This window comes from Pseudoliparis swirei, chromosome 22 (genome assembly GCF_029220125.1).
Source record: "Pseudoliparis swirei isolate HS2019 ecotype Mariana Trench chromosome 22, NWPU_hadal_v1, whole genome shotgun sequence".
Taxonomy (NCBI): Eukaryota; Metazoa; Chordata; class Actinopteri; order Perciformes; family Liparidae; genus Pseudoliparis; species Pseudoliparis swirei.
This window is the reverse complement of record NC_079409.1, coordinates 8,145,853-8,160,016: the sequence shown is the minus strand read 5'-3', so window position 1 is coordinate 8,160,016 and position 14,164 is coordinate 8,145,853. Positions and strand designations below refer to the sequence as shown.

The 14,164-nt window shown below is 39.4% G+C and overlaps 3 protein-coding genes across 4 annotated transcripts; 1 reads left to right on the top strand and 2 right to left on the bottom strand.

Moving 5' to 3' along the window:
* Positions 1-795: 795 nt before the first annotated feature.
* Positions 796-5,050, bottom strand: rpa2 (replication protein A2). The gene is made up of 9 exons (XM_056444154.1): positions 4,946-5,050; positions 4,648-4,742; positions 4,349-4,450; positions 3,692-3,805; positions 3,074-3,148; positions 2,742-2,858; positions 2,221-2,349; positions 1,498-1,592; positions 796-1,291 (listed from the first exon to the last, which is right to left on the bottom strand). Exons 1-9 carry the CDS (start codon positions 4,956-4,958, stop codon positions 1,204-1,206), a joined length of 828 nt encoding a protein of 275 aa, XP_056300129.1. The 5' UTR covers positions 4,959-5,050; the 3' UTR covers positions 796-1,203.
* A 1,266-nt stretch (positions 5,051-6,316) lies between these two features.
* Positions 6,317-9,210, top strand: smpdl3b (sphingomyelin phosphodiesterase acid like 3B). The gene is made up of 8 exons (XM_056444668.1): positions 6,317-6,377; positions 6,471-6,684; positions 6,945-7,042; positions 7,164-7,307; positions 7,460-7,629; positions 8,179-8,359; positions 8,558-8,691; positions 8,838-9,210. Exons 1-8 carry the CDS (start codon positions 6,317-6,319, stop codon positions 9,198-9,200), a joined length of 1,365 nt encoding a protein of 454 aa, XP_056300643.1. The 3' UTR covers positions 9,201-9,210.
* A 692-nt stretch (positions 9,211-9,902) lies between these two features.
* mecr (mitochondrial trans-2-enoyl-CoA reductase) lies at positions 9,903-13,571 on the bottom strand. 2 transcript variants are annotated; one of them, XM_056444155.1, is made up of 10 exons: positions 13,183-13,571; positions 12,066-12,163; positions 11,773-11,904; positions 11,550-11,693; positions 11,033-11,135; positions 10,747-10,849; positions 10,580-10,653; positions 10,426-10,486; positions 10,254-10,326; positions 9,903-10,171 (listed from the first exon to the last, which is right to left on the bottom strand). In XM_056444155.1, the coding sequence occupies exons 1-10, from the start codon at positions 13,368-13,370 to the stop codon at positions 10,008-10,010; spliced, it is 1,140 nt and encodes a 379-aa protein (XP_056300130.1). In that variant the 5' UTR covers positions 13,371-13,571; the 3' UTR covers positions 9,903-10,007. The 2 variants fall into 2 exon arrangements, with proteins under 2 accessions (XP_056300130.1, XP_056300131.1); XM_056444156.1 differs by lacking the exon at positions 12,066-12,163 and having other exon boundaries at positions 13,183-13,264.
* Between the last annotated feature and the right edge of the window lie 593 nt (positions 13,572-14,164).

Here is a 14,164-nt window from a genome sequence, read left to right as displayed (position 1 = left end):
AAGCTTTTATAACTAGTCTTTTGATTGTTCTGACCGCACATCTAAATAATAACAAACATTTAAAGAAAAAAGGTCCTCTGAATAATTCAGTGATCGGGCCCTAATAATAGTAATAAAAACTTTAGTCATTATATATAATATGGTTTAAATCATTCATGAACAAATTTTTTTTTTTGGGACTCGTGTGCTCTGCTGAGCTTTGAGCCTGTTCCATGATTCTGTTCTATGATTCTGTTCCATCAGTCTGTTCCATTAGCCTGTTCCATGATTCTGTTGCATGAGTATGTTCCTTCCTCTACCTGGTTGTCATGATCCTAAAATTATAACTTCAATACGATACCTGTAATACATATCATACCAGAATTCAATACAATACCAAAAATACGATACTAGTATATTTATCTTCAGTAGTAATAAAATCCAAAAACATCTTTTGAAGACGCATTGCGTGCAGACAGCATTTAACGGAGCGCAGCAGCGCGTGCGCTCTGATCGCGCGCTCTTTTAATTTAGTGTCGGTGCTAAAAATACTTTGTTAGTGTGGATACACGGTGCAGCATGACAGCAGTAGGTGTAGCGAGCTAACATTCAAGCTAACCCGAACCCCCCGCTGTAGTCATCTTAACGCTGATTGGCCAAGACTCGACACGTCCCATCAAAGATGTTTTATTGCGAAGAGCACCACATCACATTTTCTCAGTGTCTCGCTCCAATGTCATAAAAGCCGGCCGGCCAGTTGACACCCCAGTTGTATGTTTAAATTATTAAACAAGAGTTCCTGGTAGACAACCCAACTGCATTTTCTATAATCTTTTAATTTTGACAAAAGTAAAGTTACATAGACAAAAATATATTGAGTACTGATGTTTCAAAGTTTTAAAATTACAAAAAGCTTTACAATGGAGGTGGGGAAAAACTGAACAGTATTAACTGCTATAAACAACTTCTTCAACAGCATCCTTTGGGACTTGCAAAATATCAGAAGCCACCTGAGGACGACAGAATGTGGAGACGAAAAGACCACGGCGAACCTAAACCATGTGTTCTTCAACGAACATCAACCACAGAACATCAACGGAGAAAGATTCTCGGGATGTCACTCAGGACAGAAAGGTTGTGATTTAGTTGACAGATTTGAGTTCTAAAACCTATCGTCTGGTATCAGATTAAACTCAAATAACGGGTGCCAAAACATGAAGATGACTAATCGTCGTTGTCTGTTGATTTGTAGTGATCTTCGTCGATGGTGGAAAAGATGTGACCTTCGTTGCTTAGGAATTCCACTGCTTGCCTGTTCAAGCAAAAAAGGAGATATAAATCATATTTCAACACCTATTTTATAAAACAGTGCAAAACATGAATTCAGTTTCCTTAGGGAGAAGTCATTAATGTTTACAATATAGTAACCGACTTTACTGTCCAAATTAAATAAAAAACAAAATGTAAATATTACTTCTCAGGTTATTCCAATACAATTTAAAGTGGAACTTTGCTTACTTTATGATATACATACTCATGACACCTAGTCTATCCTTCAGTTGGTGAATGTTGATGCCCTTTTGGTCTGGGCAGCCTCTTATCAAACTCAGTACCTTGTGAGATAAACAATGACATTTTAAAAACATGCACAGCATCAAATTGCAAAAACAGAGGGGTCTGGTCAAAATATTTTCAGAGTAAATTATTTTCATGTAATGAATTGCTATATTAAGGAGAGACATGAAGTATGAGACACTGAGCATTGTGTGGTGCAACTTCTTTTTATCTGCGTGCATGTAAAAAGAAATGTATTTAAAAAAACGTGCTTTCGATTCTGAGACAAAAAAACTAAACGAAAAAAGATTAGACTTGTGCAAAAACAAACTAAAAACATGCAAATACAGAGGCATTGTAATTAATAAGTCCTAATTAAAAAATATCAAGGAACACTGTCTTGAAAAAAATGAAAACAACACCTATAAAGGGGTTAGTCAAAGGCGTTTCCTTTTGCAAAGCAGTATACCATTATCTCTTTTTGATTATGACTTCTTGATCACAAAGTCTAACTTCTCTCTAATAGTCTCAGTAAAAAAATCTGGTTGATTTTTTTTTTTTATTGGTTAAAAGGTTTTAATTGCAACCTCTGAAATCCATAAATTATTGTTTAACTGTCAAATTAATTCATGACAATAAAAAATAAAAATTCTAAAACCTTAACATTAATACATAATTTTGGCTCACCTGATTTTGGTTAGCGCTTAACCCATTGTTCGCCATGATGTTAGCACCTGCATAGCTCCCTCCAGTGCTTTCCCCGGCCGGTCGTGAATTAGGCGTAACGTCAATGCTCATTCCTCCTCCAGCACTCAACTGAAAGAGAAACAAAACTAAATAGTTTGAACTATTTCTTGGAAACAGCATGACATCCCAAAGATAGATGGAAGATAAATACTCAGAAATGAGAAAGTTCCCCAATCGGGGGAAACGGCTGTTAAAAGCAGATGTACTACACAAAAGGCCCTGTACATTCTCCTTAGGCAACATGTTCGTGCTTTTCAGCTTCACATTCAAAAGTGTGTGTGTGTGATTTTTCACCAGCTCATCAGTATCTCTAAAGTAATGGGATGCTCGGACTTACTTGATTATCTCAATACTAACTTGAACAAGGCATCATAGACTGGCGGCTAATCGGACTTCCTCACTTTGCATGTGAATAAAAAAACAATAAAGACTGCTGAGGCTTATTGCGAAAGATGTTTTACCATGGTTTGAGGTTTGCCGAGCGCCATGTGCGCTTGAACAACCTCCAGCATATGCGAGGTTATTTCATTCATGTCCTCCAGGGGCCTGACGCCAAATGCCACAACAGATCTGTGGTTCTGAGAAAGACAAAAGTTTGCACCCTCAGTCAATTTAAAAAACAGCCAAATTCACAGAGAAACTATTTGCTAGACATAAGAACATCATAAGAGTACAACTGCTCATGAAACAAGTGTATCTACCAAGTGTCACCAGTGTCTAAAGAGATCATAAAGCTGTGGTTCCTTTTCGTTCCTGAATATTGTGGAGAGGATTTTAAAAACATGAAACTCACCTGAAAGGAGCGCATATTTCCAGAGATTTTGACATATGTGCCTGGAGGCAGCACAGAGCTGTCCACACCGGGATCCTAGATGTACCAAAACGACAGCGTTGTTAAGAGGCTCGAGTGATTTTCCAAACATAGCTTTTGCTTCAGTTTATAAACAAGAAATAATACAATGTTTGGTTTTTACTTTGTTTACTTGTGGCAGAAAGTGTGAGATTATAGGTCTGGGTCTTGATTTTACATTGTTAAATGTAAGCTTGTATGTCTCATGTCCTTGCTTAATTTATGTTTTGAAGCATATATTATACATTTTACCAATGTGACCTTGTGAATATTGAAGTTGGCTTGTCAACACCATTGTATCTGTTGTGCTTTGTGTTCAAATCCTGCCAAAACTCCTTCAGGTTAATAATAAAGTGAAACTCATTATAGACCATGAAATTATCTCATATCCAAAAATAAACCAGTTATCTTTAAGTGCGCCAAGAATCTCAGTCAAACAAGAAACCATCAAGAGTGTGTCATTGTGTCAAGTGTTTTTATTTTACAGACAAATCCCAAGGTATTGAGATTTACAGCAACATTTCTTAAATTGTTTGTGCCAGGATAAAAGCCGTCACTGACCTCAGTGTCTACCCACTGCTTCACATCCATCGGCGCACTGGTCATGTCGTCGACCTTGTACTGGATGTTAGTCATGGATTTTTCGATGCTCCTGATGATGCCGACAATGGTAACCTAAAATACAGAAAATTTGCTATTATCCAACAGTGAGATCAAAAATATTTAGTGAGTAACTTTCCAAAAGCTCAATCTAATTTAAATGCATTGCAATTTAAGTATGAATCATTCTGTATAACATTTGAATCAACAAAAGTGCCTTCCAGATTATGTCCATTTAAATGCTGAACCAATGCTTGAGAAATTATTGATACAATGTAATTAAATATAAAAATAGTTGCAGATAGTTTGTCGGTCAGATATTTGATGAATCATTTCAGTTGGTTAGACAAAAAAAAGAAATATGTAAAAGACATCTAAAAGATCTCAGAGAAATTGTCTTCAACATGTTCCACTATTTTCTGACATTTGATTAATTCATGCCCTCCATAAGAAGCCAGATCACAAATAAATATCTGATAATTGTAATACTAATTCATTTCAATGCACATGCAACTCAAAAATAAACTGAATTGAATTGAATTTCAATGCACATGTAACTTGAGGCACTTGTTGTTCCAACAGTTGTTGTCATGTTCTGCCACTATGCAGTGAGTTTACCTGGGATACTTCCACATCTCCTACTTTGAAGGCCTCATCAAACTGGGAGGCAGACATCAGCTGAGACACAGTGCAGGGGATTATCTGAGTGGCACGTGTTCTCTGCAAGACAAACAGTGTTTCCATCAGTACACAACAAGATGGATACATGTGTTTGATAGGCTGACAAACCAAACTATGAATGTGCAATTTAAGGGATGATGGTTAGATTAATGCTCAGTATAATTGTGTTGCTCTCTATCCTTTTCAAGTTTTCAGTGGATTCTAAATACATGTTGGTGTAACGTGACGTTACGAACCCCTTTCTTCTCCCCTCCCTGGGATAGGGCAGGAGATGCAAAGCCTCCTGGAGACTGAGTGTAGCCTCCAACCGTACTCGACTCATTATATCCTCCTGAAAAAGAAAACAAAGTTAAGACACCTGAGATAAAGGGCGGTTTATTCTTCCCATTTAACACAGACGCTTTCACCAAGTGGCGTCACCTTCAAGACACCACAACAAAGAAGCAAGTTAGCTCGCTAAGTAAACGTTCGTCAAGCTAACAACGTCAACAAGCCGACCTGACCATTTTATGAACACAACATAATTAAACTCACCCTGGTTGAACATGCTGGTTCCTTGTAATTTAGCTAATGAAGTCAAATGTGAATGTTATTGACACGGAGGAGCAGGGACATCAGCCACACGCTGTTCTGTAGACTTCCTTGTTGTCCCGCGCGCCAAATTCAACAACAGACAGCGCATGCGCGTAGCAAAAGTCCCGCGAACCCAGTGTTGCTCAAAGGTCCTTTTTGCCCTAAACTTGTCTGGTCAGACAGTTGCGCGCGCGCGTGTGTGTGTGTGAGTGCGTGTGCGTAGGTGCGTTTTTGTGTACACAAATACTGTCTTTATGACTTCTCCAACCCTCAACAATGGCCCTAAGCTCATTTGAGCGGTAAACAGCCCCGAGAAAAGGAATGCCTAAAAGACAATGTTCGGGGCAAAATACGTAATGTAATACTAGGCTGTGCTGCCTTCGGGTTCTGTTGGACATATTGCTTTTACGCATGCTGTGTTTACACCAAACACGTTGCGAATTGTGTTGTGAATAAGATGTTATTGCTGCTACCGTGGCAATTGCTGTGTGAACGATACCAACACAGTTTCTCAATAACTTGATAATATACATTTCTTAGTTAGGAATTGTTAGGCGTCCTATCATATGAACAAAATAAGGATAGGCATCGTGGTTTTAACAATTCATACATTCTAACATGTATGTATATTTAGTTCTAAATGTTCTTCTACTGTAGTCACATAAATACGCGAATTAAAGAAAAGCCATTTGTGCCGTGAACCCATACAGATACTGGTGCAACGGCAAAGGTCAACTGTAGAAGTGGGACAAGTATGTTTATCTTTTGCCCACATAAAAATAGTTTGCAGGGAGCATATGGCTAGTATATGAAAAAAGGTTATTAAGAGATCGGTATGAAGTGATTCGGCCATCAAGTACCCCGTTTAGTGTAGGCTATAGCCTTTACATATATTAAGTAATTACACTGTTTAATCAATCAATCGTTTGAGTGGGCTATGCTACATGATGATGACTCATTAATCGCTTGTGTATAGCTCAGGCTATTACAGTTGATGGGCATGATGCCCCAATAATTGTTTTCGTGCAGCTAGCCAACTTCATATTTTAATTCATTAAAAAAAATGCACACTTGCGTTTGAACTTCTTGGCTGACAGTAGGCTATAGACTTGAGCTATCTGCTGCGAGTTGATTATCGTCGATTTACATGTTATATTGAAACATTGGATGGAACAAATATAAAGTGTATCTTTTGCAGAGAACTCAGTAATGGACAACCTCCTGGCCAAAGACGCGTCACGCTGTATCTTATCTCGCTTTGCCCTTTATAGACTTACCTCTCAACGCGGACTTGACTTCTGTTGGATTTCTGATTTCTTCGACGAATTTAACATGTCCACTCTAAGGCTGCTCCTATCGTGTCTGCTTTTTAAAGAGACTGCTGCACTGTCAGGTAAGTTATATTTGTGTACATTAAAATTTTATTTAAATAACTCATATCATCGGGACAACTTTATGTGCGCAATTACGCATCGTTTTTATCCAGGGAACTTCTGGCACATCACGGATCAGCATTGGGACCCAACATACAAGCTGAACGATGATCCTACACTGGTGTGCGCATCAAGTGGCAAACGACCCGCGGCCAATGCGGGGAAATTTGGAGCCTATGCTTGTGATTCACCATGGCTCCTTATAAATTCCTCTGTGTATGCCATGAAGGATATTCTACCTGACCCGGACTTCATCATATGGACAGGGTATGTATTCACTTTAGGTGGATTGTAAAAAATCTTCATGAATCTTGAGTCCCAAGTCCATCTCGAGAGAGAAATGCATGTGCAGCTCAATCATATTTGTAACGAGATATCATGCAGCTTGGAAGAATTGATCCACTGAAAGAATGTTGCCAGGTGTCCAATGCAAATTATATTCAGACTCTTCTTTTGTTCACCCTCTCCAACTGTGGGGCCCGATAAATAATCTTAAACTATCCACTATATGTTGTTTTGCTGCTCAGAGATGACACACCACATGTACCCAACACGGATCTGGGAGAAGAAGCAGTGCTCCACATTATTGGCAATCTTACCCACATTATAAATCAAGTGTTTCCAAGTAAGTGTGAGGTCAAGAGACAGCATGCAGCCTATTTATGGCAGAACATATCAATGTGAATCAACACTTACAGTGACGTTGTAGTATGGATGAATTCATATTATTTTACATTATTCCTTAGACACTAAAGTATACCCTGCCCTTGGCAACCATGACTACCACCCTAAGAGCCAGCTTCCTGCAGGCCCAAACTCCATCTATAATCAGACAGCTGACATGTGGCAGGACTGGTTGGATCCAGAGTCCAGAGGAACATTTAAAAAAGGTTGATAGTCTCTTGTGATACTTTGAGATGAATACTTTTGAAATTAACACCATTTCTTCTTTAAGAATCAATAAATAACCTTATTGTGCATGTTGTTACACATTTGAAAGCACACATCCAATTTTGTTTCCGTAATATTTTTCTTCACATAGGTGGATATTACACAGAAAAGCTGCTGAATCGAACAGGTTTCAGGATGCTGGCCCTTAATACTAATCTCTACTATGACCAGAACAAGCTGACCCAGGACATGGACGACCCAGCAGGCCAGTTCAGCTGGGCGGACCAGGTTCTTACAGAGGCTGCCATCAACAAAGAAAAGGCAAAGCATCTTGTCTATCTGTGCCATAGCAGGTGTTAAATAAAATGTTAAAAGTTATGTTTTAATCTCTACATACAGAAGGGCAATAAAACCTTCAGTGAGTAATTAATAACTCTTTCCTCTTTTAATGCTTGTTACCTTGGTTAAAAGGAAGAATACTTTCAGTTTACGTCACTTTAACCTGCTGGCAATACTATCGTGTGTATATATTTATATACACACGATAGTGATTAAATAAAAAATAAAAATAAAATATATTGTATTCCTCTGCATATTTAATATTGTTATTGTATTAATTTTTTTATTTTTTATGTTTTACGACTGCTCTTATGTGCACCCGCTGCTGGGATCCTGCAATTTCCCAACTGTGGGACTAATAAAGGAATATCTAATCTAATCTACATTTTCAAAAGCAGACGCTTACTGAATCTGACGAGGGACCAGCCCAATTTAGCTCAAAGATATGCGCGCATTGAAATAGTGGAACTCTTGTCTTCCTTGAATGAAAAATTATAATTTCTGCTAACTCTACACTGGTTTCTCTTCTAGGTGTACATAATTGGACACATTCCCCCAGGTGTCTTTGAGAAGAAGAGAAGTAAGCCGTGGTTCACGCCTGAATTCAACAAGCTATACTTGGAATTAATTCAGAAGCATCATTCAGTCATACTTGGACAGTTCTTTGGCCATCATCATACCGATAGCTTCCGGATGTTTTACAACTCAGAGGGTAAGTTCTCCCTGTTGGAAATCCATTGCTACCACTGATGCGTTCTCCTGTCTTACATGTGCATTTGCAAGTGGTGATTGATTTGTATTTAAATACTTCACTGTTATGCAAAGTGGCTCTCAGCTTGTGTCCAGATGTTACCTTTGACCTTTAGGCCCATAATACTGTGTTAATCAGAAGTGATGCCTGTTTGAACAGGCGCTCCTATCAGTACGATCTTCCTCAGCCCGGGCGTCACACCGTGGAAAACAACACTTCCTGGAGTCAAGGATGGAGCGAACAACCCTGGGATTCGTGTTTTTGAATATGACACCCAAACGCTCCTTGTCAAAGTAAGTGAAGGCCAGTGTGTGGAATCTATCTTCACATCCTGTATGTCTTACTTACAATATGGAGCCTCAACACAGCAAAAGAAAAAAACCTAACACTTTTATGGTTTCGTTTCTGCTTCTTAAACCACATGCTTGAACACACTCAGGATGTGGTGACTTATTGTCTGAACCTGACTCACGCTAACGCAGCCCACGAACGCTGGGAGAAGGAGTACCGCCTCACAGAGAGCTTCAGACTACCAGACGCCTCCCCGGCCTCCATGCATCAGGCTCTCGAGCGCATCGCTAACGACCGCTGCTATCTGCAAAAGTACTACGAGTTCAACTCGGTCAGCTATGACCTGACAGAGTGTAACAGCGACTGCCGTGTTGACCACGTGTGTGTAGTCAGAGAGGTAGACTTTGACAGGTATGAACATTGTCTGGAAAAGGAAGGGGCGGCTGCCGTTCATGGTGGGTTGCTGGCGGTCCTCTCTGTGGCTGTAAGTCTGGTGATGGCCAATCATTAATGATGATCAATCTATCAAAAAAGATTTTTTAAAATGATATATTCATATTCTTGACACTTCAGGGAGTCAATGGATAGACAAACTGAAACTCAAGATACATTTGAATGCTGTCACGTAAATATGTAAAAGTAAAATCATATGACAGCTATAATTTGAGTCATGCACAAGCTCTACTTGAGCAGAGTAAAAACCTTTGGTTTCCGCTATCTTTGATGTGGCTTCATCAGCTTGGTTCATTGGTGCTGCTTGAATACTACATTTCCAGTGCATAGAAAAACACTATGGGGTGTTCATGTGCCTCAAGTACATAATAATTCACGTGTGACGTTCTGGATCAAATCCAGACTTTTTACAAATGTTTCTTTGCCACCAAGCTTTCCTGTAAAACTCTACTGCATCTATTTAATAAAAACAGAAATGGCTCATTGTTTATTGGTTGAATTTTATCTCAGCAGCAAAAATCAATGCAGCAGCATATATTGTTTATAGACCATATCACTAAATCGCAACAGTAAACCTGTTGATCAATATAAATGGTACTTACTCACGTTCAGATAACTTAGAAACCAATCCACCTGTTGCTAAACATATCCGATAAAGCTTCATTATCTGAGTTCTTTATAGCTTCCTGTTACTCCACATCGCTTTTTAAAGACTTTTTAATTACTGGCAGTAGGAATTTAAAATGCAATAAAAGGAAGATGTACTTTAGGCCTGCTGTGAAAACAGATTTATTGAGTATGTCCTTGATTAGTGTATTTGATTGACATGTTTACAATATAGTGGGCGTCCCTGGCGTGAGTCCGTTCACATGATCAAGACCTGCTTAGCTGAGGTGAAAGGCTGCATGGCCGAGTCCAGAGCTTCGCTGTAGTCTTGGAGGCTCACCTCTGTACAGGCCGGAGCGGTCAGCTTTCCCTGCTGAACGAGCTGGCACAGTTCATCCAGCATGGCTCTGAATGCCTTTCCATCTATGGAGAGAGTGTCACTTCTCATTAAATATATATTTCAAGAGACTTATTTGATGAAAGAGGAAACTTTACGCTGACCCACCACTCGAGCGATCTCTCTTCCACTGTGTGACCCAAAATCCCCGAACCTTCACATCCTTGAAAATAAGAGCACTCTGGAGAGAACAAGTTCAGTAAGCGTACTGAGAGAAATGTGTATCTGTGTAGTGAAATGTAATGTTTGATCTAGGAGGCAGTGGGCGGTTTCATCTTACCACAGGAACAGTAACTGGCTTTTTGGCCATTCCTCCATACGTCACCATAGATCCTCCATACCTGGAATACATTAGGATTAGTGCATTTTTTTAACAATCCAATTTTCTCGTCAGTGTAAATTACTCTACATCAAAGATGATTCAGCATCCTCACTGTAGATGACGGAGCAGCTCTGTTGCGCTCTTGCCTCCGACTCCATTCAATGCCAGTTTAGGCTTCGGACAGGTCTTTTGCACACAAAAAAATTAACCACATCTTTAAATGAGGACTGTTTATTCATTACATATCGAGATATGTTATTATCATATAAGTCGTCGGACCTTGAACAGTTCCTTCATCTCCGGCCGCCTCAGCGCCTCCTCTTTGATCACATGAGTTCCTCCCATGGCCTTCAGCCTATCACTGAGCTGTGTGAACTCTGGCCTTTTAAAAGGAAGAAACAATGAAGAAGTTCATGACAGTCGTAAATTTCAGCACACAAAAAAAACTCAGTTTCTGTTACCCTTGGGCAAAAGACCCCATTATTTCATAGTCAGGTGGATGGATTTGAGAGATTAGGACTAAACGGTTGGTTCTTCTGAAAACACTTGATATACTTGAGTTCACCTGTCTCGGACGACATTGATGGTGCTTATTCCCTTTGCAGCAGCAATCTGGATTACAGCCTGCCCAACTCCACTGTTGGCTGCATTCTGGATCACAGAATCACCTGCAAAGACCGTAGATGGAGCTAAAGGGTCCCATGAAGGCTTAAAGTACTGCACAGCATGTCACGTTTTTAGAAATAACTGAGACAGGAATACTCCAAGTCCTCAAGTCTCCATTTAGATTTGTATTTCATGAGAAAAATGAAATGGGCATTGTTGTTCCCGTTATGTATCTACCAGCTTGCTAATGAACCAGCTCTGAAGTTGCATGAGTAAGGACTACTTCTGTAAGTCACCTGTGCTTTAGTACTTTATTCCGCGAGTTTCTGTAACCAGGAAGTTATTGATTTCATTAAGCCGGCTGGTTGCAAAAAAAATGAAAAAAATAAGTCCTTTTATGTCTACCCTCGTATTTTAGGGGCTTGTGGTTCTATAAAAGACAATAATGTTATGACTAGGTGCGTGGAAATTATTACCTGGCTTGAGATCTTCAAAGTCAGCGAGCATCCTGAAGGCAGTGCAGGGATTCACCCCGAGTGTGGCAGCAGACAACAAGGGAATGTTATTCGGCAGCGAGATGACGTCGTCCTCTGCTAGCACTGCCATTGTCCTCCAGGTCCCTGCTCACACAAAGGCAAAATACTTTTAAGTGACCCTGAGGACTCACTCCATGTCGTACAAGTGTCTGCATGTTTTTACCTAAACCAGCATCTTTTGGAATGACCCAGTCTCCTGCTTTGAGAGACGTCACCTGGCCACCGACTTCTACAATCTGGGCCACTCCCTCATTGCCCCCAACAGCTGGGAGGTCAGGCAGGATAGCATAAGTACCTGATGAAAAAAAAATCTACGATAAACAACTTATCTTTAAACAGTATCAACATGATTACTGTGTTTGGTTTCTTGGCTATCTTGTTCCTGTTGGTAGAGCTGCTTCGAAATGAAGCTACTGTGATGCTGTTTGGTGTGGAGGTAACCAATAAACCACACACCTTGAATCATGTTGATGTCAGATGGGTTGATTGGAGCTGCCAGCATTTTAACCAGGACATCCGTTGCCCCTATGGGGGGCAGCTCCACATCTTCCAACCTGTCAACCAAAAACATTCAAGTATACAAAAGCACGTATCCTCAATTTTTGGGGATTTGGTGACAGCATTCTAATGTATGAAACAGCATATCAGGCTTAGTCACATAGCATGACTTTGTCCAAATATATCCATTGTGGTCCCTGGTGTTGCTCAAGATGCGGACCGGTTGAGGAAAATCTGAGCAAATAAATACTGGTAAATAAAAACGGATCATTTTAATTATAAAAAAGACAATGGCATTATTTGTTCTAAAAATATAAATATATACACATGACAGCTGTATCATCAGTGTATGTTCATGTAAAACATAAAACAGTGCATGAGGGTTGTTATCAATGTTGATTCAATCAATCAATTTATTTATTAATCAATCAACAGCCAAGTAATATCCAACACTTTTGAAAATAAATTACTTGTTGAAGCCATTTCTTTTGTCTGTTACTGCAAATTGATTAGCACTGGGGTTTAGACTGTTGATGGGAAGAAGACACATACTTGGATGACCATTAGGGCTTTAGGAAAGTTTGATAGTAATTCTTCCAAAAATACAATTAAAACAATTACAATTAATTAATACATAATGACTGTAATGTATAGTTGAAACCGTAATCCACATTATATTCAGGAAATGTATCACAACCAGTGTGGCCGCTGGGCGAAATGGTTGTTGTTGTTGTTGTTGTTGTTGTGACCTCCGACGTAAGGGGGCAGTAGTGAGGCTAGTACGCCTTGGTACACCATCATAAGGTGAAGAAGAAGTCGCACTTGATGAAAACTTACAAGCAACACAAAGTTAAGATTGTTACCTTATAAGAAGTGTTTTTGAATTGCATTTTACGATTTTCTAACTGAAAATACCTAAATAATTAAGTATATCAAGTTACTTCGCTGAATGCACTTCCGGGCAACCGCTGAACTTCCGTCAAAGATCACATTTAGCCACTTGAACGGCAGCTGCGAAGACGTTTGCACGATCACATGATCGAACACACTGCACGTGTAGAAAAGGCAGGCTTACTGGAGGACTTGAGAAGGGTCTCCGTGTTTCCGGAACAGAAGAGCCGTGCTCGTGTGTGCTGCAGGTCCAGCTGCATGACTGAAGAGAGACACGTTCGCATTTCCCCAGTGCCTTGGACATTTTAAAAGAGCAGCAGCGTAGCTCCTCCTGCAGGCTGTCCGGCTTGTTAAACAGAGCGGCAGCCACATCGCGACCCCGGGGTCAACTCTCAATTATAAAAATAAGGTCACTATTCAATGGTGTGTGTCATTTGAACTGCGTTTTACTAGCATCGCTGTTGCTGAACGGCCATATTGGATTTGAGGTTGTCATTGAAGAAATATAAACACATAGTAGCGCCCCTGGTGGATAAACGCGGTAGTTCATCGCTTATAGTTGTGACGTGGAAACACTACTGAGAGGAGTCTACCGGACAAAAAGAGGAATTGTGACTTACTCAGAAGTTACTCATTTACACACAATGACTGTTACGCAGATTCTTATTTTGTCAAGGAAATGTTTAGAAATGGCAAACACAATTGCCATTAGAAATTCTCAATTATATGTTTTTTTCAGAATAACCATTACATTTACAGTTAATATCGTGTTACAGAAAAGAAATTCCTTCAAGAAACAAGTGATTTTTTTTGCTCAATAAAGAACTTTTGACAATTGTTGCAATGTATTGATTTATTACTATTGTTCCATCACTACACACTTGCACTTTTTACACGACCACATCTATAGCTACTGGTTACCTTTTGTCAAGCTAAGCTTATTTATCTTTTCATTTCTAATAAATAAACAGCTTTTCTAATATTAGAAATTCACTTGACTTTGTTTTATAAAACTATTATAATTTGGTAATGTGTGTTGCATACTATAATCTATTGGCCTTAGATTAATTTTAAATGCAAGATGTTTAGTTAAAAATCGTGGTCGTTTGAAGTATCTGTTCCAAGAGCAAGAAAAAACAGGCAAAAGACATGAATATTGAAATATT

Bases quoted from the DNA above. Each gene is read 5' to 3' on its own strand.
- mecr (XM_056444155.1), bottom strand. From the start codon at position 13,370: ATGTGGCTGCCGCTCTGTTTAACAAGCCGGACAGCCTGCAGGAGGAGC. The intron at 11,136-11,549 runs GTAATAATTTCC...CGGTCTTTGCAG, and splicing joins CTTTGAAGATCTCAAGCCAG to GTGATTCTGTGATCCAGAAT. The intron at 10,327-10,425 runs GTAAGATGAAAC...TGTTCTCTCCAG, and splicing joins AGCCAGTTACTGTTCCTGTG to AGTGCTCTTATTTTCAAGGA.
- smpdl3b (XM_056444668.1), top strand. From the start codon at position 6,317: ATGTCCACTCTAAGGCTGCTCCTATCGTGTCTGCTTTTTAAAGAGACT. The intron at 7,043-7,163 runs GTAAGTGTGAGG...ATTATTCCTTAG, and splicing joins TATAAATCAAGTGTTTCCAA to ACACTAAAGTATACCCTGCC. The intron at 7,308-7,459 runs GTTGATAGTCTC...TTCTTCACATAG, and splicing joins CAGAGGAACATTTAAAAAAG to GTGGATATTACACAGAAAAG.
- rpa2 (XM_056444154.1), bottom strand. The intron at 3,806-4,348 runs GTAAACTCACTG...TCTGTATTTTAG, and splicing joins GAGATGTGGAAGTATCCCAG to GTTACCATTGTCGGCATCAT. The intron at 2,350-2,741 runs GTAAAACATCTT...TTTCTCTTTCAG, and splicing joins TCGGCAAACCTCAAACCATG to TTGAGTGCTGGAGGAGGAAT.